A 22676-nucleotide genomic window follows, 5' to 3' on the forward strand; every position below is an offset into this window, starting at 1 on the left:
CAACTCACTGTTGTGCCACAAACAGTTCTTCAACTCTTCCTTCAGAATAAATAATTATTTCTAAAATAAAAACTATCTTTTCTATTTTAGGATGGAGAGGGGGATACATTTTTTCAAGCACTAAGAATATCTAAAGTGAACCAAGCAAAATTAAAGATAAAACTGGCAAAATACAATTTTGTTTGGAATATGCTGGTATATTTTTCAGCCAGAATATTAAAACTATGTCCAAAACCGAACATCCAGTAATAGCAACATCTTAAAAAATTAAACACAACTCAAGAAACAAAGGAACGAAGTTCAGGAAAAAATAAAATATAGACTATTCACAGGTGCTTCGTTCTATATCACCATCCAACTCTTGTTTGGACTTGAACTTTATGACATAGGCACTATACATGATGAAACTTGAAGGAGGAAAATAAATCTATCATCTTTCCTCTTAAGAGCTTCAAGGCAGATGCCAAGGCAAGTCAGTAAATATCAGCTTAAGAGCCTGCTTAAAACATATTCTGTTCCTTACCCTCTGTTTGCATACTGAGCCTTGACTGTTCTAGATAAGATGCACGCACTCGAATTAGGTGTTGCTCTAGAGATAATGCTCTGCTTTCACAGGAGGAAGTGGGCAAAAGGCAGCTCCAGGACAAAAACATAGGAAAACAATGTCACAGACTTTATTTATAGCGGCTATGTTTAACACTACTGTCACTATCTTTTTGAGGCAACAGCCTTGAAGAAACATCCATGCTGCTTTTGAAGAGACACCAGAAATTTAGCATAGCTACTCTTCTGTGACTATGCCAGGCTACCAGAAGGAAGCATGTACCCACAACTTCTCTTAGGAGCTATGCCCACAAAAAAAAAGCATTTTCATTTAAAACACCAGCTTTGAAGGTCTGATGCATTTGCAGTCCATCTGCCTCACAGTAGATTCTTATGACACATAATTTTAGAGAAAAGCCTAGTAGTGGTGAGCCATTGGCTCAAGAACTGAAAAGTATTATATTTAAAAATATTTTTATATTTATATTTAGATTTTATTCTGGAAGTTTTGCATTTTCCTTATATGGCCAAAAAAGGATCTAGTATAGCACAACACTCAAGCTTCCAGACACCTGCACAGATCACCATTTCAGGACCATTTGAGCAGAAAAGATGAGAAGATTCAAAAAAGGAGTTGAAGCCCCCTCACCCCACGGGCTCAAAGCAACCTGTAATTTCTGTGTAGCAAAATGAGGAAAATATTAGCCAATCTTTCTAATCCCATTCCCGTACACAAAGACCATTTTCTTTTTTTTACTTTTGTTACAAAGTATATCTGTGACCACAACCAAAAGTCTTTTTTGTCTTTCCCTTCATTCCCTGCTTGTATCTCTGGACAAGTAAGATACTACAGAAGTGGTAGTTAAAAATTAAAGTATCATTCAACTGCTATTCACAACAGTTAAAGTAAAACTAACCAAAGTATTCTGATAAAACATGTTCCCACAGCTCCTCACCTTCACCAAAATACTTTGCATTGTTGACGTTGTATCTTGTAATGCTTGGTTGAGAAAAACTCTGAAGAAAGTTTTACTGATACCTAAGACTTCTCAGTGCAGAAACAGTAATTATTCCTTTTAATGAAAAAGGCGGCAGTAAAAACACTACAGTAATGTGTGTGTACCACAAAGAAACATCAGGAGTGTTATACACAGTCATTCTCTCAAGCAGGAGTCCATATACTCACAAAGCCTGAACAAGAGATTATTAGTTAGCAAGCATGTATCATAGCATCTTTAATTTTAAAGAGCTGATGTTCCAATTCCTTACAAGCTGCGCAGAAGTCTAATTTCCAGTAACAAGCACATTTACTCTTGCATTGTTTTCTGCGAAGTCACATTTCCAGGCACATATTATCACATCTTGATAGCACTCAGCTGCTATCCAGGAGGCTGCCTTAGGCAAATAGCTTGTTGAAGGGCAAAATTAAACTTTAAAATGAACTTCATTGTTTAACTGCTTAACAACAAGAACCAAAATAACCTTTTATCCAAATTGTTTTTCTGATGTTCTCAGATATTGCAATTGCCAAACATCTTTCTACCACTAACGCGTACTTCAATAAAATCAGTGAGAACTCAAGAAGCACTTAAAGAATATTTCTCCTGATTACAACTCCAAGTAGCAGGCAGTACTGAGAACCTTCACATTGCATAACCACTTCAGGCCGAGCCTGGCATACCATAAAGTTTCTTTAACACACACTATGGTTATTTCAAGTAAATTTTGACCTCAATGAACGTGTTGTATGTCAGTACTTATCACCTTTAAGTCATTCAAAAATGCACATGATGCACTGAAGAATGAGGTTTTGGAGGTCCTTTTTAAACACATATTTTTGAAAAGGTTTTTATTACTCTCCTTGAGACATCTCATTAAATACTGTTCTCTTCAGAAGAGCAGATAAGTTTTTATCTAAGTACTTTATATAAGTGCTTTAAACAAGCATATGTATATGTGGAAGATTAAAATATGTGGTGGAAGTAGTTCAGAGAACTACATGCATGGCATGTAACTCTTCACTCTATAATTGGTGATTCCATCAGAATTCTCCAAAATCATAGAAAAGAAGTTTTAACATAATATCATTATTCTTTGACTCACAGCAAGTATCAAGCTTGGCTCCTTCGCCCTTATATACCCACCTGCTATAGGCACGGAGATGGTCTATCCAGTCTTACACAGAAGGTAATGTTTACTTTGGAAATAGCATAAATGTTATATTTATTCTCAGCACAAAGTAGATGAAAGGTAAAAGACAACAGTCACGCAAATACAAATTCATATCAGGCTGAAGCCAGAGCATTGACATGGAATAGTGCTCTATGCTGGAGAAACATAACCTTCTGTGAGACACTATTCTCTAGCCTTTTATTTTACCAACGTTTAGCTCTTTTCCCCAAAACAAGCCAAAAGAAAAGAAAAACAACCAATTATGGTACAAATCATCTCCGATCACCTTCAAGGAAAGCACATGGAGAAATTTACCATAATTCAGACTACTGGTTTAATTTATTCTGCATATCAGCAGATTTTGTAACAGTGTCTTTCAGTGGGATAAAGAACAGAAGAGCAAGGACTCACCTGCACTGTCTGATCTACAAAGCTATCAGGAGCTTTGAGTCTTTTAGTGGTTTCAGTTGAGAAATTTTAGCAGCACAGGGGGAAAGAGGGAATGTTTGGGGCTCTGTTGTCACTTCTAGGGATGGGAGCTGATTGCTGTATCAATAAAGAAAAGGAATTATTTAGTGTTCCAGTGCTTAGTGTCTTAGTAACACACAGCCAAACCTCTCTTATATGATTAGGAAAAAGCTAACATTAGGAAATGCTAGCAAATACTTGAGCAGAACATTTTACACAGAGCGTTTAAAATGCTGAAGGCGCACACAAAGTTAAAAGTACTGTTTAGAAGAATACACAGAACACTAAGTGCTGTATTCTAGTCAACAAACATATCAAGGAATTATGTGTCACTGATATGTGACACTGATTACTTATGTCATTCTGAGATAAATCTGTTTTTCTCTGGACCAAAAGATCCAGATGTTCCTAATATTTCAAAAGTACCTGGCTTCAGCACCAGACAGTAAACAAAACAACCTATCCATCCCATCAGCGTGCAAGAATAATTCTCCAGTGCTAACCATTTTACACTTTACACTTTTCCCCTCTCCAAGCTTTTATTTCTTTTCAACAAAGCAAACAAACAAAACAACACAGTAATCATAATCCAGCTTCTATTGCAGATTTATCGCTAGCCTTTAGCCAGTTTGCAAAGAAAAAAGGGGCAAAAAGTTACACTGATTTTGTTCATACACTCTGATTTCAAATACAAATCCAACTACTTTTACGCTAAACATACTGCTTTGTGTTTTGCAGTTGACACTATGAAGCAAAACAATGTCGAAAAGTTCTTTCCAAAGATTAGGAGTATTTATGTTCCCAATTGAGTGACTCATACAGTTAGCAATTTCTGAGATTAATTTAACTCTATCCACCTCAAACTTCTGAATTTGAAAGCAAGCTCTGTGCAAAGCTAAACAAATTTAAGGGACAATTTCTTAAATTAAAAAAAAAAAAGTTATCTGAAATTTGCATTTAAGTAAAGTATTTTCCATGCTAATTACAAGTTCAAAAAAAAAAAGGAAAAAATCAGTATGCAGTAGTCTAGTATAAAAGTAATGCAACTCCTGCTACACTTTTTCACATTCTTCTCTTCCTTTCAGTATATTTCAGTTTCCCTTAATTAAAAAAAAAAAAAAATAATTGAAAATAAATGAAAACTAAGAAAAATTCTACAACAGCTGATACAAGCACAACCCATTTCCCCCTTTATCAAAACTATCATTGCCAGGGAACTGTAGCAGGTTCAAAAATCTATCTGCCTGGAACGGGCATCAGATTTTCTCATTGACATTAAAATTACCATCTGTTCAGCCTATTATCTTAATAATCATGGTTATTTAATTCAAAATTACTGCAGTTTCATGTCATTTAAGTTTGTCAAGTTGTTTCTGCATTTATTTTTCTAGACTACTTAACAGACTTGAATGGCCAACAGAAGCTGTATTGCTCTAAAATTACCTCCTCAGTCTTTAGAAGATTTTCATCTGCAATTGCTAAGCACACCTGGAATCCAAACCTACATGGGAGAGCTTGCAAGATTCTCTCTCCAAATAGCAATCAACTTGCTTGAAATAATTTGTTCTAGGATATTCATTATTTATCTGTGGAGCATCAACAATAAGCTAATTGTGACAGTAACTATTTTGGTAGGTGAAGTATTTCAAGGCTCATACTCAGACAAGAACCTTGCCATCTACAAGGCGATACCAGGTTTAGGATACAGCTATCAGAGGCTGTATCACACAAACGTGGCAGCTTTTGGTGCTGGACTGCAATTCACATACGCCTCTTACCTCTCCCAGCTATAGAGTATCTGGATCCATCAGTTAAGGCCATGTACTAGAAAAAGCTGTCAGTCACCCCCAAAAGACGCACTGTCCAAATTGTTGGGCTTTGCCATCTTCTCCAAAACAAAGGTGACAGTCAAGACAGAACCTTCTGGGAGAACACTACCTGGACACACTGTAATATTTAAAATTAAATAAATAGGATTCCTGATACAGTGCAGATAGTGCAATGGGCATACTCTTCTCCTAGTTATAATCCTAAAAATTTATCTCGGAAAAATGCAGAAGTGTTTAAAATAAATAGAAGTACAGCTTTCATTAGTTCAACAACTAAGATGTTTGAGAGATGATACCAGCACAGCAGCTGTTCTTGCTCTACAGAAACCACACAAGATAATGCCTGCCAACTTTCCAAGTTTATGCAAGCTTCAGTGGTATAAAAGCCAGTAAACCTTTTTGAATACAAGTTGTACCACACACTGATTACACCTGCAGTGTGACAAGTAGAACTGCAACACTGTGAGGATTGTTAATCCTAGGTAGAAAGCAAAATCAGTAACAGTATAGGGCACCTGTCCATTCACATAAAGTTACTATTTCTGTTTGTATATGTAATAGTTTGACATGAAAATCAAAAAAAAACCAAACCTCTCTTTTACTTGAAAAAACATAAAGCTTCTGCTTCTTGTCCAATTTAAACAGATTTTTGTGAAGGGGCAGCTGGATGTCACTACTGGCCGTGCCTTTAAGTACCCCTCCCAGCAGTGGCCTGTATGGGACACAAAGCACCTTGAAGCAGCTCACAGACCTCTGGTAGCATGCTTACTCAGCTTTGGAATCCTTAGGCTACTCATCAAGCACGTGATAAATAAACATGCATGTACCTGTGTTTAGATATTAACTGCCTGATCCACTAGCATGTTAACTGCTTGTTTTCGTGGCTGGGTTCCATACAGGGTTGAGCACCTGCAAGCCGACCTCTGCTGACATTTCCATAATTGTCAGCAAATCGCTTCATGTTCAACCCTGGTTGATGGTAGATGGGAAAACATTTTTTGCTTGTTTTTACACCCTCTGTGTTAAGTTTGGGTGTTGAAGCTACCATAGCTCCATGCTATATAGCTATTTATTTCAGAACAGCAGCTATCATAATCCATAAAAAAGCATGGTGTTTGTCTACCATAGGTTACTGCAGTATATTTAGTGAGTCCTTTATTTTCCAGTTACTTACCTACTACACTACAATAGTTCTACATGCTTTTAGAGATTTGTGCAAGACCACAGCCACTTGTTTATTTCAAATATCATACAACTTGGATAACACACCCTTACAAGCCGAAAGGCACAATTTAGTAAAGAATCAAAGGGACTTACAGGACATAGAAAATATTAGATATATAGAGATAACATTTTCCTAGTGAATAAGTATGAAAATTTGGTGTTTGCATTTAAGACTTTTCTTTGTACAGCAAGCTCAAGTATTTTCATGTTTCCACCTTTTATTTCAATGTAGTGCTGCTCTGCCCAGGCTTTTGCAAGTTATTAAGTACTTGAATACCTTCTAAAAGTACACAACCTATCTACAAAACCTAGGTAACCTTGCAATGCTTAAAATACTGAAGATGTACGAATAATACTCCAGCATACGCAGAATTTAAGGGATTAGGTTAACTGTCTTTAACATCTCCAGCAACAGATTTAACAGATAAAATGTTAAATGAGAAAATACATCTCCCGTATCAATATTAAGAATTACAGACAAACTCCTGAACAGGAGCAGGTATCGCTCGCTTCAATTCCCAAACAGGAAAACAAAACAGATTTTTATTTAAGGACACATGGTATAGCTGGGCACTTGCTGGAAACAACTCCACACAATACACCTTCAGATCATGCACACAGAAGGCTCCCACAGCTTGGAATCTCTCCAGAACAACTGTCTGCACAAAAGCAGTCCCGGGAAGAAGAACTGCACTATTCAAAGCAGAGCGGAGGTCCGAGAAATGTGCAGGGAATGATACTGAATGTTACAGTGTCTCCATGGGTCACGAGGCCCTGTCACACTGCTAACTGATTGGCATGATTATGACAGGAAATTAATAGGGATTGCTGTTCAAAACAGTATTTTGTATAGTAAAAATGGGTAATAAGTATTTACTGAACAGCTAAGAAGTTGTATGTATAAACATTTTAGATAGAAAAGCTAAATCCACAGCCCAACGAGCCAAAGATAATCCTGTGCACTCCCTCACTTCACATACCCTGGGGCAGCTGCTTCACACACTCCCTCACCTCCAAAACCCTCTATTCTGCAGCAAATGCCTTAGCTCTGTTTGTTTCCAAACCCCATGGCTTCTCCTGCATTGAATTCAAGTTCTGTACAAATACAGTGTCCATCCCGCAACTCGTTGCACTCGTCAGACTTCTGTACGCACTGCAGAAATGGGTATTTAACTGAATTAATCCCGTAACAAGCGGTTGGAGATGGAGGAGTTTTCTCCACCCTTTCATTAGAAAGAAGTGTGACACACGAGGTGCTAAAGGACAAGATTTATATTTAAATCAGATCAGTGTATGTATGCAAACACTGACAAGATATGCATCAGCGTTTACACACACGCGCAGGATCTAAGAGCCGTGAAGAAAAATAAAGGAATCAGTTAGCAAAGCTAGATTTCTCCTGAGAATGTAACAGGTTCCTTGGGGAACCACACGCTCTGGTCAGCAGGACAGGCAAAATGTGAGCACTGTGACACGGGAGGCGGCCAGGAACTACCCCAGGGAGTTATCAACAACACAGCCCTCCAAGCCCTCCTCTGTCCCCCCTCAGCTAGGTACCCGTGCCCTCTCAGAGGATGCTGCCCCCCCTCGCCACGTACCCCAAATACTGCCGTGGCCGCAGGTAAAGGCGCTCGGTGCCGGTTTTTCCCCCGTTCTGCCGCCCACGGATCCCGACCACCTCCTCCCGCTGAGCTGGGCTGAGGGGTAGGCTGGAAACCGACGCGGAGCGGAGCCCCCTGCTAGGGACCGGGGCCGAGAGCTGAGGGAATGACTCGCTTTTAACAGCAGCTGCGCTTCTCAAAGCAGGCGAGAGGCACCTGGGACTCTGCCCCTTCCTCCTGGGAGCTTTCCTTTTGGACTGACACTCGTGTAACCGGCCCTAAACGAGTAACAAAAGCCTTTGAAAAACTAAGTACGGCTAAAACGGCTGCTGAGCCCCGGGAGGAAGCGGCCCGAGCGCCCGCCGCCTCCAACGGCTGCTGGCGCCCCTCGCCCCGCTGCCGCCCCCTCAGGGCCCCTCACGGGGCTCCGGGCGGCCGCGGGTCCCTCAGGTACCGCCCGCCCCAGCCCACCGGTGAGGGATCGCCCTGTCTCCTTCTCCTCGGGGTACCATCAAGAGCAGCAGCGAGGAGGGCATGAGGAGATGGAGGAGGCGGCGAAGCGTCCCGGTCCCCCCGCGGGCACAACGCAACCTCTGCGACCAGCCCCAGAGCCCTGACAGGCAGCAGCCGCCTCCCCACCCGCCAAGCAGAGCGCTGACACACGGGGACGGCACCCCACAGCACCGCACCTCACCGGGCACCCTTGGGCTCCTCCTCGGCTCCCAGAGCTGCTTGACCCGGTGGCAGCCCCGGCTGCAAGACGCCAGCGGGGGGCGACAGAGGGCGCCGGCGGCTGTCAGGGAGGAGACGCCAGAGCCCCCCGAGCTCGGCTCGGCTCCGCTCCCCGCCTTCCCCCCGGCCCAGCCGCTTCTCGTTTGTGCGCCCCTCCCTTCCGCTCCTCCCCGCCACCTCGCCGCGGTGCCGCCTCAGCAACCGCCTCGGCCTGGGGCTTCGCCCCCCTCGACCCTCCGCCGTCTGCCGGGCTGGGGTAGGCTAGAGGGAGCGAGGGGCGCTGTTGGGCCGGGTTTGGGAGCGTGGCGTCCACCGCCCCCTCGGGGCTCCGAACGCTCCGGGGGCAGAGCGACCAAAAAAGGCGAGCTGGAGCAGCTCCGCGCCGAGAACGGCCGGCAAGTGACGGGGATTAGGTCCCGGCAGCCTGGGAGAGGAGGAGACACCTAATTTGCAGATGTAAACGGGGGGGGTCTGATTCGGAGGAAAGAAAGAGTATCAAATAAAATACACCAGAAGTCCCTACCGATCCCAAAATAGAATAAGAATGCATCTAAAGATAGAAACAATCAGGTAATGACCTCTTCACATCAGGGGCTACCTTTCTGCTCTGTGTTTGTACTCTGCTTGGTAAAGTTGCTTTGAATGACAAGACTCTATAGGCACTACTTCAGTATAACATTAAATAATAAATAATGACAATTACATCACTTAGTTACGCCAGGGGAGGTTTAGTTTGGAAATGAGGAGACATTTATTCTCAGAAAGAGCAGTCAGGCATTGGGGTGGGTTGCCCAGGGAGGTGGTGGCATCACCTGGGTCTTTTCAAGGAAAGGCTGGACCTGGTGCTTAGGGACATGGTTTACTGGGGGACAGTGGTGGTAGGGGGATGGTTGGACCAGATGATCTTGGAGGTCCTTTCCAACCTTAATGATTCTGTAATTCTATGATTAATACATGCAAATTAAAATGAAATGTAGATGCTAGGTCTTTATCAGCACCAGTATTGCCAACGTAAAGCAGCCAATGGAAAAAAATGATTAAAAAAAATAGCTCATCACATTTTGTAGCCCAGAGGCACCTGAAATGTTTTAGAATAATTAACTGGGTCGAACTATGGTTGTTTTCCATTTTGAACCTAACCTTCTACAGTGAGAGTTAATCTTTCAGTTGTTTTGAATGGCTGAGGCTAGAAACATGGTGTAAGGCTAGTTATGTGGACATAAACATATGGACATCAGACCTAGTTTATTTTTAAGTAAATGTCTTAAGTTCCATTAGATTTCTTCAGTTTGGGATACTAAAGTAATGTCTGAACTCCACTTTAAACAGTATAAAAACACTTTGGAATCAAAGGTGGAAATTAAAGTCATATTTAAAGAAGTTGGTTCTTAAGGTGCTATGAAATACCCTTTTGAAACTACAGACAATTCAAGTGGAAAACAACCATCAAGATTCTTTAACAGAATGTCACTGACAAATATTTTGATACTTCTTAACACAGTCTGTTTTGTTACTTGTTAGAGAAATTTAGTGCATCTTCTAAATAAATGACTGAACTTAATTTTTCCTATACGTTTAACAGACAAAAAAATTACAGCCATTATGAGATAAACTGCGCATAGCTCATGTTGACTCAGCTTTGTAAGACCACTGTCTGAGTGTCAGAGCTAATGCTATGCCTATTTTCTCTTCTATGCTACCATCAACCATTTAAAAACAATTATTCTTTGCAATTCCTTCTTTTTTTCTCACTCCTAAAGCAGCAATTCACATAAACTAGTCAGGTATATGGGGACCTGGCACTTCTCTGTGCCCATGGCATCGTTAATTACCTGGGGAATTATGTTTTAATCAACACTACGTTATTGGCGACATCTGGCCTCCCAGCAGTATCAACACGATCATGGGAATGGAGCAATCTCTGAGGCTGCTTAGGTCAGGTGGTCTGCGATGGGTTCCTGAAACACTGAGCCTTCATCATGGCAGATGACAAGAAAACTAGAAAGCAAACATCCCATCCCTACTTTGGTAGTGCCCGTTATAAAAGCAGCACTGTAATGGGCAGTGTGTGCCTGTCCATTTTTTTTATTTAGGACTTACCATGCCTGTAAAGGAAGGAGATAGTTTTATAGCTTTATTTGGTATTCATCCTCAGGAAATGGGAAGAGACGCTCTGTTTATAGACCTTTAGCTTCTAGTCTGTCTGTCCTCAAAATTTCCACTTAGGTACACAATGAGTGAAGGATTGGCTAATGTAAATTCTATAATTGCGTAACATAGTGGAACCTACTCAGTCAGATCAGCTAAAAAACGCTGTATAGGGAGATTTAGCACTTTTCAGTAGTTACTAATTTGTAATTCCTCTTTTTTTTTTTAAGATGATGAACTCTATAATGTAACTCACAGTTGTTGGTTTAGCCTTTTTAAATCTTAATGAATGTGAAATTTTCTTCAGTATGCAAAATCCAGAATGTGTTAAATGTCACTTATCACTGAAGTGAATTATCATTTCAGTCCAAAACCTTATTCTAAAATACAGCAATATTTATCAGTTATACTTGAAAATAATCTTTTTTTTTTTAACAAGCCAACTTAAGGAATTTTCAGATAAATGTATTTCTCAGGTATAAAGGCAGGCTAAGCAAAGACAGTTGGATGTAGAAATGAGAATCCTGCTCTGCTTTCCTGATTCACTGTAACTATTATTCTCACTCCACCCTCAGTAGCTGTGCATTGTCCAACTATTATCCTGCAAAGAGATGGTGGTTTCCTTCCTAACACCTAAATCACACCTTGGCACGTTTGCCAAAGCTGCAACAGAGAGTAGGTGGTTTCCTTTCTGTTGATGACTAACAACTTTTATGGGAATGTTCCTTGTATCAGGCATTACTAAAGACAAGGAGGCCTACCGCTAATTCTCACTTCTAATTATTTTGAAATTGGGATGATGTAACTGACAGCAATGAAATCACTCCTGATTTTCATCAAAATGATAGAGTTATTTCTGCAAACCAGGCTTGCATCAAACAATATACTTCTGGAAGAACAGGAGTACCAAGGAGTGCTGTGGGACTGAAACAGGCCCCTGCAGAATCCGTTTTAGGTCAAAAGGCTGCCCCTAACTCACCCCTCAGAAGCCTCTGTGGGATATTGTAGAGGAAATAAAACCCACAGATGTGGGGCAGAGGTAGGGAATCTCCTCCTCCTCTTGCAGTTCCTGCTGCACCTCTCCTGTGCAGCCCTCTGGTTCCCACCATGCTCCATCAGCAGATGACTTGCTGCACGGCAGGCACAGAACTTGGCTAGGGCATCAAACAGTGCCCTGTTGACTGTTTTATCATGTGGATTATTGCAAAATGGCAAAAGCTGCAATAATATATCTAGCCAAATACACTGACTGGCTGGAGGCTGTTGAAAGAAGCAGCATTATGGCTCAACACTAAGACATTGATCCCTTTATTCTGTCTTCAGCTGACACCAGCCTCACCTGTTCTGAAGCAGATCTATTTTCTGTCTAGTTACTATCTATTTCTCATGTAAAATGAAGATAACAACACTTGCTTATGGCATTTGCATCCCTAGTTGTGCACTTGTGAGGGAAAAAATAAATCTATCTTGTGACACACCAAACACCTCCTCTGATGTGTCCCACTCACATTCTTAGTATCTGATTTCATAATCAGACACACTGAAACTGGTTGAATCATCCGAGAAATAAAGCACTATTAAAAAGGGGTGCAACCACAGCATTCATAAAAGGCTTAGAAAATGCTACTGAAAAAGATTTTTGTATCATGAATATTGTTCAGCAATTTGCACTGTACATTACTTTCAGCACCCAGGAGCTAGCTGCAGTGAAAATGTGGTGGACCCTCTGTAGCTGCACAGATGTAAAATCTTGTTGGGGTCTTTCTCCTTGAAGCAGAATTTTCTTTTGTGTCAATGTAGCAAATGAACAAGTCTTTTCACTAGGTGTTTAATTTACCTTTTTGCTGTGCCAGGTATCCAGTCTTTTGACAAATTTAGTCCTCTGTAACTGGATTAGATATAAATGTTCACTGCCATGAAAGGAGTGACTTGTATTTTTATTTTCTATCTGTATTTTTAGGGGACTGACAAAGGTAATACAGAACAACCCACCTGCAGTTGTTTGTTATAGCCCTTATTCCAGCAAAGGGCAGAGCAAAGTCTCAAAGGTTGCTTTATTCCAAGATGGCAATAACACTATCAGTCTCCAAGGCCCTCTGTATAATTGCGTTGTATTAGTAAGAGAAGTTATGTTCTCCAGGAAATTATATTATGATTATTAATAGTCAAATACTTTTGGTTGAATAAAATCTCATCATAAATACAGGTGGCTATTACAGGAGTTAAGAGCAAGCTGCATGAACAATTCGATGTTGGTTTACAGTCAAAGAGTTAGTACACAACTTGTACAGGGAGAGTGCACGTGTTATACTGCTTACAAGTAAGTGATGCCACAGGTGCATTACTTCCCCTGCGGAGAAAAACCACGAATTATACAATATTAGGCAATAAATTTACCTGACTTGTATAATCAACAAGACTGTCTCTTTTCAAACAGACCTTTTTAGTGTAGTGACTAAATAGTTAGAATTCCAGGTAAGGCAGCAGCCCAACAGGACGACATTCCATGTGCTCACTCTCGCTACTTCAATCCTCCATCTATTGTCAAGGCCTGTCAACCTACCAGCAGAGCCTGGAAAAAAGGGTAGTGGGATTTCTGTGGTAAATCAGTCTTGAATGTTACATACCCATACCATTAAAATGAAGTCTTTATATTAATTGATGAAGAACATTCTCCAGATGTTAATTTCTTCTTGCAGTTGTTTATAATTAGATATAAACTTTATATATATTTTCATTTTCACATTAATGTTTTCAAACTCCCAGCTGTCCCAAAGTGTCTGCACTGGAATAAAATACCCAAATCTCACAGAACTGAGCTTTTAGCACTGAGGTAGGTATGGCCAAGCATTTCATTTTCTGGTCATTTAGCTACCATTTGATACTAAGGAAAGAACATTTCCTCTTCCTTGCTTTTTGTGAACAGTAAGATAATTCCTGCTATTTCCACGGACTGCTATAAATATGAAATCATTGTCAACAGTGTAACTGCCCATAAAAGTTAACATTATAGGTAGATCAGACTTTATTAAATCTGTTCTAACAGAATAAAGAGTGAAATTATATCCTGTTATAAATGATATACACTGACCATTGTTCTGTTTTTTATGGGTCTGGGAAACAGCAACAGACAATGCTAGCAAGTAAAATAATTTATAGAAGACTGAGGGAAAAAGTCCTTGAGCTGATTGATAGCACAGCTTTTAACTTCTGACCTTTTAGAAATAATTCAGGTCTGACCATTTATAATTTGAATGCACATGTTGTGTGCAATGCACATTTTATCACCATAACTCACATAACAAAGATTTAGTTTTTATTTTGGTGGGAGACTTCACTATCAAGTCACCACCGTATTTAAATGTTTTAAAATGTAAAATAAAAGAAAAAAGAGAGGTTACTTCTAAATGTTTCTTAAGATGTATTATCCATATGCACATTCCCATATCAATGAATGTCTTTCCATATCCTCGAAGTGGAAGAATTTTGGCCAACAGCTCCCATATATCAGAAAGCATTCTGAGGGTTCTCATGTTTTAAACTGAAGACATAAAAACTAGAGCAGTGCCTTCTTTCCATTTTGCTTAAGCAGAATTAACAATTTGGAGACCCAGTGAAGTTGAAAGCTAAAATATTTTTAAACACCATCCTGTAAATCCAAAAATAAAAACCAGTTCAACACAGCTAATGTGTATGCAACCTGAACGGAAAGTAAGCAGTTCAATTCTTTAATAACAGTTTTACGGACTCATTACAGATTTTTCTAGTCTTTAAGTTTGATTGCGCCAGACCGAGAGTCCATTATAAAAACCTTCATTTACCTGATCAACATACGGAATATGAGTGGTTTCAGGGCTTATCCCTGAAAATACAGTTTGCATGATTCATTGACTGGAACAGTTCTTCGAAATCCATTCAGATGCGAAGAGAAAAAAAAAGCACATAAATCTTAGGTAATTATCTTCTTTGACAAAATTAACCCAATTCAGTTCATTATAGCTTTGTAGTTGATGTGGATATGTTTCACTTGACATGCAGAACCATGTACTGCTAGAAGACCTTTGAGTACATAGTGAAAATAATTATATAAATTCATATTCAGGCAGTTTTATTAAAAAAAAATCAGGCCCAGTCTATCCAATAGAGAACTTTTAGACAATTACTGCTTCTTACAGTTGATTGACTATATTAAACACTCTTACAGTTGTAAAGTCTTACAGTTCTTACAGACTATATTAAACACCCATCAAAATATCTGTTTCACTTCTAGACGTGGAGTATGAATAGTGGTTAGAGTCTGTTTATTTGCATAGTGTGCATAATTGCATAATTGGATAAAACAACTGCTAAGTCAAGCTGTCTTCTTATATTACTAAGAAAAGCCAAATGAAAGACAATGAATAAAAAATGTTTTATTCTGATATTTACCTCCTAAATTATAGTATCATAAAATTCTATTTCTCCAAATATCAACTACATTCTATTTTCAACAGTTGTTGTGTTTATGTACAGGGACAAATTATGACAATAACTATTTATCAAAGTATTGAACATAGTTATATCTTGAACCTTTAGCTTGCCAATGTTTTTTCCGCCCTCCCAAAAAAGACATTTTAAAACATCCAATGTTCACACATTCAGGTCTAGTAGTAATTAAGGGGATTCTTTCACCATTAATATTGTTTACTAATGCTTGAAAATAGTAGTAAGCTAACCTCTAATATGTATATTAACATATTTGTTTTAAAAAAATGTTTACAAGGGTTTTTGCTGTTATTCGCATTGGAGGGAAAATACAGAATTCTTGCAAATTCAATACTATGTCCTTCTAGTATGTCAACATACATAATATTTTTCTAACTTTATAAAATACTGTGACTTTGTAAAAAATTATTGCTAAATCTGATCAAGTATTGCTTTTTTCAATTCTGTGTGCGTATATATATATATATATATATATATTTTTTTTTTTTAAGCTATGGGCGTGTTCTACCATAAATTTTCAGTTAAGTAATTCTCTTTCTTCCAAGGTCATATAATACGCTGTTTCTACCTTACTCTAAAAAGGAATTCTTTTTTTCCCACCTACAACAATTTGATTGGCCTCTGCACAGACCCTTTATAATTACAAAACAATTAAGATTTGCAGGATTGTACAGCAAATTTTGAAGAAACATAAGGAAAAACATTAGTAACAACTGATCCTTTGTGCAGTTGCTTTTGTCCATTTTCAAAACTGAAATGAAAAAATAATTCCATTAACACTAAATTTAAAAGAACCACAGAATCTTCCCAATCTTTAGCCTAGCATAAAATAACAGTACGTTAAGCTAAGACTTTCCACAGGGGACAGCAGCATTACCCTCACTATTCAATTGCTAAGAAACTGGCTCCTCCTTATGTATTGCAGCTTTGGCACTTCTATGCACAGCATCTTTTCAGCACACATCATCTGTAACCTCTCTACATTTATTTCATCAATCCAAACACTTTTATCTGGTAAAACCACAAAAATTGCACTGAATCAAGATCTTTCACAAATGGATCTAGTGAAGGAGCATTTACCTCTACATTATTCTGCCTAGGTCAACCTAGGTATTTTTTAACTTCAAAGAATGGGAACACATTAAATATTTTGCTTTCAGTACAGCCCAAGGCACAGCATACAAAAACATAACTGAAGGTGCAGATGATTGATTATGTATTTAAAACCACCTAACTTACTTAAATGTGAGTTTGAAGTTTTCCAGTTAGTGCTCTTTCAAATTCAGAAAAAAAGGTATGGTAGGATTAATGGACAAGACCCTACAAATCTGACACACTGTGATGTTAAGTCATCATGGTATAATTCAATGTTAGGTTCAAATAACTGTTACATTTTATCCATTATAGCACCTTTCTTACTACATCTGTGATAGCAATTTCAAGAGTCTTCTGGTTGGATCTTCAAACAATTAAATATAAACTGATGGCAAAACAAACAAAACTAGAGCTTCAAAGCTACTCAGCCAAAATCACTTCTTTAGTAGTTCTATCTCATGCTACTACAAGAAGTAAAAGAATGTAACAGTTCATGAGGTCTAATTCTCGTATATCAAAATGGAGAGAATACCTGAGGTGTTTAAGTTCTCCCTTGATGTATTCCTAAAATAACCCCGTTAGTAGAACATGAAGACAAATGAAACAAGACAGACTCTGATTTCCATGAGCAAAATTAGCACAGGCACACTGAGGAGGTGTCCTTTACTATTTGCTGTTACCATTGTGGTGCCTAGAAGCCTTGCAGTTAGTTACAAAGATGTGTTTTACTAATGAGAAGATGAAAAGTTTCTCTTTGGAAATAGCACGGATACTTTGGATAACATGGTCACTGCAGAAGAAAGGAGTTGCACGCTCCATGTCTTTAGATACACAGGACCAGTTCTATTTTTTGCCTTTTGTTATAATATAGTATTATAACAAAATATAATACTAGTAATATTATACTATCTTAATTACTAAATAACGATAAGTACTGTAAACTTCAAAATAACTCATAGGCTTCTGTTTAGTGGTTGGCTCAACACAAAGCCAATTATTCATGTCTGCTAACTGCTTGTCTTTAACTTTTTTTTTTTTTTTTTTTTACCCCTGGTGATTTTGTAGCAGCATGTCCTTGAAGGATAATATGACATTCCCCATAGAGCATACTTATCACATGGTTGGACAGAGACAGAATGAGGTCTTAAATACAAAATTTGATCTTTCTTCCTTCATCTCTTTAAAGTATTCTTTATATTACCCCTTCCAGGAAGAAAACAGGAAACATAGTTTCCATGGTATCACTCAGCATATGCAGAATTTATATTTGTATCTGTTACAAAAACAATACTTCAGACTCAAAACGGTACTATTTGTGCGTCACCATATCCAGATCATGGAGAAAACATAGGAGAATCATACAGAACAGAGAGACATGTTCATCTGAAAATAAGTACTGAGACACGTTAACATTTGGGAAAGAGAGAAGGGATAGGAGTTCAACTATTTTTAAGAGAAAAGGATTTCTCCTGATGAAGAATTTCTTGATCTCACCTTTGTTTTTTCATCTTCCTTCCAAAAAAAATCCTGCTCTCATTCACTACAACACTCCTGCCATCAAATGTCAGCACTTAAAGATAGAGGGGGGATGCTGGACCACAAGATTTACTAAGACTTAATGTTCCAAACCATTTTATGTCCAGCTGTAAGATTATGTTTAGCAAAAAAAAAAACACAAAGGCCACTTGATAATGACATCTGTAAACAGTGTAATATCATGAAATGTCAATTAGTAATAGGAATAATTCTGAAGTGTTTTTTTCCTGCTGCATTTTTCAAATCATGAAAAACTTAATATTAAGCCCAACAGGTTCAAGTTTACTGGCCGTAAAAATCCCTTACAAATAGATGGTCATCTTCAGGGAGTATTTGTTCCTTCAAGTAGATTTAGTGCTGGAACAGTGTGGTGGTTAAAGCACAAACAGAGGCTGTTGATAAAGTGGCAATGCATAGCAATGTTGTGGTGTATTACAAAGGGGCAATTGCCTGCAGTTCATCAGTATGGATATGGCAATGAAGTTCTGCTTTACATATTCCAGGCACTAAGAACTTCGCAGAAGTGATTACAGGAGGTTCTTCTTCCCCTATAAAAGATTAAAAAAAAAGAAAAAAAAAAGGAAAAAAAAAGAAAAAGAGTGAGGTTTATTACTTCAAACACTGACTTTGTATTCATTCAACATTTTAGAAACAATGCAAAGAAAACTTATGAACCCTACCGGATCATAATGCCTCAATTATGAGGCTGAACTATCGTGCTCAGTAACTCCTTATCTAAAGAATTAATACAAACTTTCTCCTCAGGCAGGGCTTCTTGGAGAAGACCTTATTAGTGAATGGACCTATTAAAGGTCTGGCTGTTGGGACTTCCGCAATATTACTTTGGTTTAAACGTCAGTGGATCGTACCTAATGCGATGATCTCTTTGAGAATTTCCTCTTTGCAGTTCTGTGCTTGTCTGAAGCCTATTGTCTGTACACGAACTGCACTGAAAACGTTAGAAGTTATGTGATCTATTGTTTTAATTCAAAAGAGTAAATAAAACTGTCTTTTAAAGAAGAAAGGGGGGGAAGTACCCTGAGATACATATACTTGCTGTTGAATGACAGAGCTATTCACTTCAGTTGTGACCAAGTTACAGATAAAAATCCATAGCCAGAACACAAATGGTACTGTGAATTCAGAGTAATAATTTGGACATGTCCAACTACTAGAACATGAATACAAGCTACACAGTAGTATTTACTTCTCTCATTACTAGGCATATAAATATTAAAGCTATAAACATTTTGTATGTATTGGACCGTAAAAAGATGTAATGGGTTGCAATCTATTTAGTAGGCAGATGATATTCAGTTCTAGATACTATCTTCTTTGCACCCAGTTAGGACCATGGTTTGGGTGAGGGGAATTTTGAGTGCTAGTCACAATAGTGTTTTTGGACAGGGATAAAGAATGAGAAAATGGCAGAAGTTATTTTGGTTTCTTTGGATGTTACAACATCAGTGTTAAGATGCACCTTCACCAGGCAGTGCTATAATGCTTAACCTCTATAGCTGAAACATGTTAACAACTAGGTATGTGACTTGAGATTCAATTACTGGAAAGACTACTACTTTCTTTCAGAGACCACTTGGCAGCTGAGGTACTCAGCTGACAGCTCTGTGATTGAGCCATGAGGGGGAATACTGGTAACGCATTCTTACAGAGGCATAAATCTAAAACTAGCACCCAACTTTTGTCCAGCACATACTAGAACCTTTATAGATATTGTCTGTAAGCTTTTCCACAAATATGTGAAAAGGCTGAGTTAGAAGACAGCAGGAAATTAAAGAATATAATATGAATTTTGAAACAATAACTGGCTATTTATGGGTTATGCAATTAAATCAATAAATCTGTATTTTTTCCATGGAAAGTTTTCAAGTTCTAGTTATTTTGTTCTACAGACTATTAAGACTATATATACAAACGCGGTATCTATCAACCAGTATCTATATATTCCCTCCTTAACATAATTCTGGCATCAAAGATAGCTTATGAATTATCTGAATAATCAAAAGAATGCATTTAGGTAAAAGAAAAGTCTACCAAGTTAGCTCATTGTCAAGACTCATTCAAGAAAGCAAAACAGCATATCAGCATCAAAATGCTGTTCACCTGTTGTAGCTGCTCCAAGAAAATCTCAAACAACATTTTTATCCTAATATATACAATTGCTGAAACATTCCATACTGATGTAGCTGTGATGTCAATTCAATGTATTCACACTAGTAAGGTCAGATCAACTTTTAATATGGTCCAAGGCAATATTTATACCATCTAACTGTATGCATGTAAATCTCCATATCTATTTTGGAGAGTGTCTTCCAAGCATTTAAATTCCTCCACTGAAACCTTTTTGCTCATCCGTCTCAGCTCCGTAACAGATGAGAAACCCAATGCGATTCTGAAACTTGAATTAACCACTCAGTATAGAGTGTATCCCTAAAGGTTCTAGCATGTGCTGGAGTAAAATAGTATGTCAGTTTTAGATTTACGGCCTTTCTGTAAGAATGTTTCACCATATTACCCTCTTGATTAAGCCACACAGCTGCCAGCTGAGCATGCCAGCTGTCAAGGAGTCTCTCTGGAAGGAAGATGCAATCTCTCCAGTTATTAAGTGAATCAATGAAAGTGGCTTATTAATATAACTTTAATGAAATCTTACTAAGCTAAGGATCCCCTCCCCACAGCAAGTAAAGGAAAAGATTAATTCTTCTAATGTTATTAAAAACCTATCTTTTTTGACCACCTGCACATAATCCTTACCTTCCTCTGCAGCTCTCTATCTGGCTCCTTACATAGTATCTTTAGTATTTTGAGATGTTCAAATATATTTTTTAAAACACTGCTGTATCTTACCTAATCCTGATGAAGAAGAAACACTTCCTGTAATAGAAGATGTTTCAGTTTGGTCTGTCAGTAGTCCTTCCATTAAGGGTAAAGATAGTTCAGATGAAGGAACAGACGAATCATAGATTCCAGAATCTCGAGGCATATTTTTCAGATTTGAAGTTTTAACAGAATGTAACAATGGCTGAAGAACAGAGCTGCCACCACCCTGAATGTCCTGAGTTTCTATATCTTCTCCAAGGTTTAAGTGCTGAATTATACGAGAGTCTGAATTTCCAGCTGAAATAATATTTACATCTGTTTTCAGGTAAAAATCATCATCTGTCACCTGTTTATTCACTAAGTCATTTAAAACCAAGCCTGAGTCAAATTTTTCCATGACAGGCTCCGAGTAATGTAAAGGAGATGGAAGGAAGGGAATAAATTGTTTCTCAAACCAATCCGGCTCCTGATCAATGAACTGATGCATATTGCAAATGGCAACATAAAGGGACCTACCAGATTTGCTCCTGAAATAATTCCTTTTACTAACATTAACAGGAAACACCTCTGCATCCTGAACGCTAATGTCTCTGGAATGTAAATGTGAATAAAGCTGAGGGAGATTGTCCATGAGTTTGTATTTTGTACTCAGATCCAGAATACCAGGGATGTCTCCTTCACAGGAGTAATCAAAATAGACTGCAATGAACTTGCAGAGGTCATTTGAATTCTGCTTTGCCTGACGAAGCTTCTCTGCAACAGTCAACACAGCAAACAGAAAGAGTTCTCCTTGTCCCGTGTCTTTGGTTACCCCTCTGTGTTTCCAGTTCTTTTTTTCAACAAAGTATTTCATTCCCTTGGAACACACGATGATGATAAACTGAGACTCATTTATTTTTTTTATAAGCCACTGTTTCTGACCTTCTTTACAAATTTTTAGATCTTCCCACAAATCTAGAGCCACCTGGAAGAGAAAAGAACATTCTGGGTGATTTTTATTATTAGGTTATTAGATACATTTACTAATAACATCTAAATGTTTTATAAATGCTCAGCAAGTCAGGTTGTATTTACACAACAATTGAAAATTAATCATGAGTTTAACTATGTCTTGCCCTTGATGTAAACTCAAGAGGTTTTAAAAGAGATTTAAGTAATAATTAACACAGCATTGGTAGTGGACAAACTGGAATCACCGGTATTAACCATGTCAGTAATTATTCACCAAAATAAGCAAGGGCTTATGTTCAGCCTAAACTCTGCCTGTAGGCTGAATATTTCACTGGGCTACGCAAGTCAGTGAACCGCTAAGGTAAAAAGGAAAACCTTCCAGATTGTTTTACAATGCTAGTTACTACATGAACCCGTTTTGCTGGTTATTTATTACTTAAAGTCTGAAACATTTTAAGCCTGTGAATAAATTGTGAACATCCCCAAACATGTGGGGCATCGATTATTTTAATATGTTTGGCCACCAGAGGTCAGATTTGCTGTATAGCTAAAAAAAAGTTCCAATTCACACATTTAGATTCAGTGGCAGGATTAAAATTCAACGAAAATAAACTAGTAATTATCTTGACTTTTCTTACAATTATAAAGTGAATAACTGGCTGCATATTGATCATATTTTAGAAAACAGTCTCAGATTCTGAGCCTAGTATTTTAAAGTAGCAATTTTGATGTCTGGCTTTAAATCAAAAATAAGAAAAGATGCTGATTTTACAACAACGACGGAACAGAAAGGAAGTAAAAAAATCCACAAAAATCAATATAGAATATCAATGAATACATAGATTTGCTGTATGAACAGGATTTTTGGTATATCCAAGTGTGCATATTTGGTATTACCACTTCAGAGTTCTGATGTGAAAGATATTTTTAGAAATACTGAACTATATCTTTAATACTTGTGTGGGTGCCAATTATAAAGATGCATGACCTTCTACACAGAAAAAGCAGTTAACATAAAACTCACTAAATATGGCTGAATAAAAGTCCTGAAATC

At 38.2% G+C, this 22676-nt stretch overlaps 2 protein-coding genes across 5 annotated transcripts in view; both read right to left on the bottom strand.

Moving 5' to 3' along the window:
- ARHGEF3 (Rho guanine nucleotide exchange factor 3) overlaps positions 1 to 8713 on the bottom strand; it is a 126827-nt gene extending 118114 nt beyond the window's left edge. Inside the window, exon 1 of one of the 3 annotated variants that reach the window (XR_007708703.1) lies at positions 8532 to 8713. The gene's annotated coding sequence lies outside the window, so the exon portion shown is untranslated. Of the gene's footprint in view, positions 1 to 8526 lie in introns of all 3 variants that reach the window. The other 2 variants (XM_050712797.1, XM_035558379.2) reach the window with 2 other exon arrangements.
- Positions 8714 to 14409: 5696 nt separating this feature from the next.
- Positions 14410 to 22676, bottom strand: part of IL17RD (interleukin 17 receptor D) — a 52915-nt gene continuing 44648 nt past the window's right edge. For both annotated transcript variants that reach the window (XM_035558375.2, XM_035558377.2), the window contains 2 exons: positions 20699 to 21635; positions 14410 to 18381 (listed from right to left, as the gene is read on the bottom strand). In XM_035558375.2, the coding sequence (XP_035414268.1) occupies positions 18266 to 18381; positions 20699 to 21635 (1053 nt within the window). In that variant the 3' untranslated portion in view covers positions 14410 to 18265. The remainder of the gene's footprint in view (positions 18382 to 20698; positions 21636 to 22676) is intronic.

This window comes from Cygnus atratus, chromosome 10 (genome assembly GCF_013377495.2).
Source record: "Cygnus atratus isolate AKBS03 ecotype Queensland, Australia chromosome 10, CAtr_DNAZoo_HiC_assembly, whole genome shotgun sequence".
Taxonomy (NCBI): domain Eukaryota; kingdom Metazoa; phylum Chordata; class Aves; order Anseriformes; family Anatidae; genus Cygnus; species Cygnus atratus.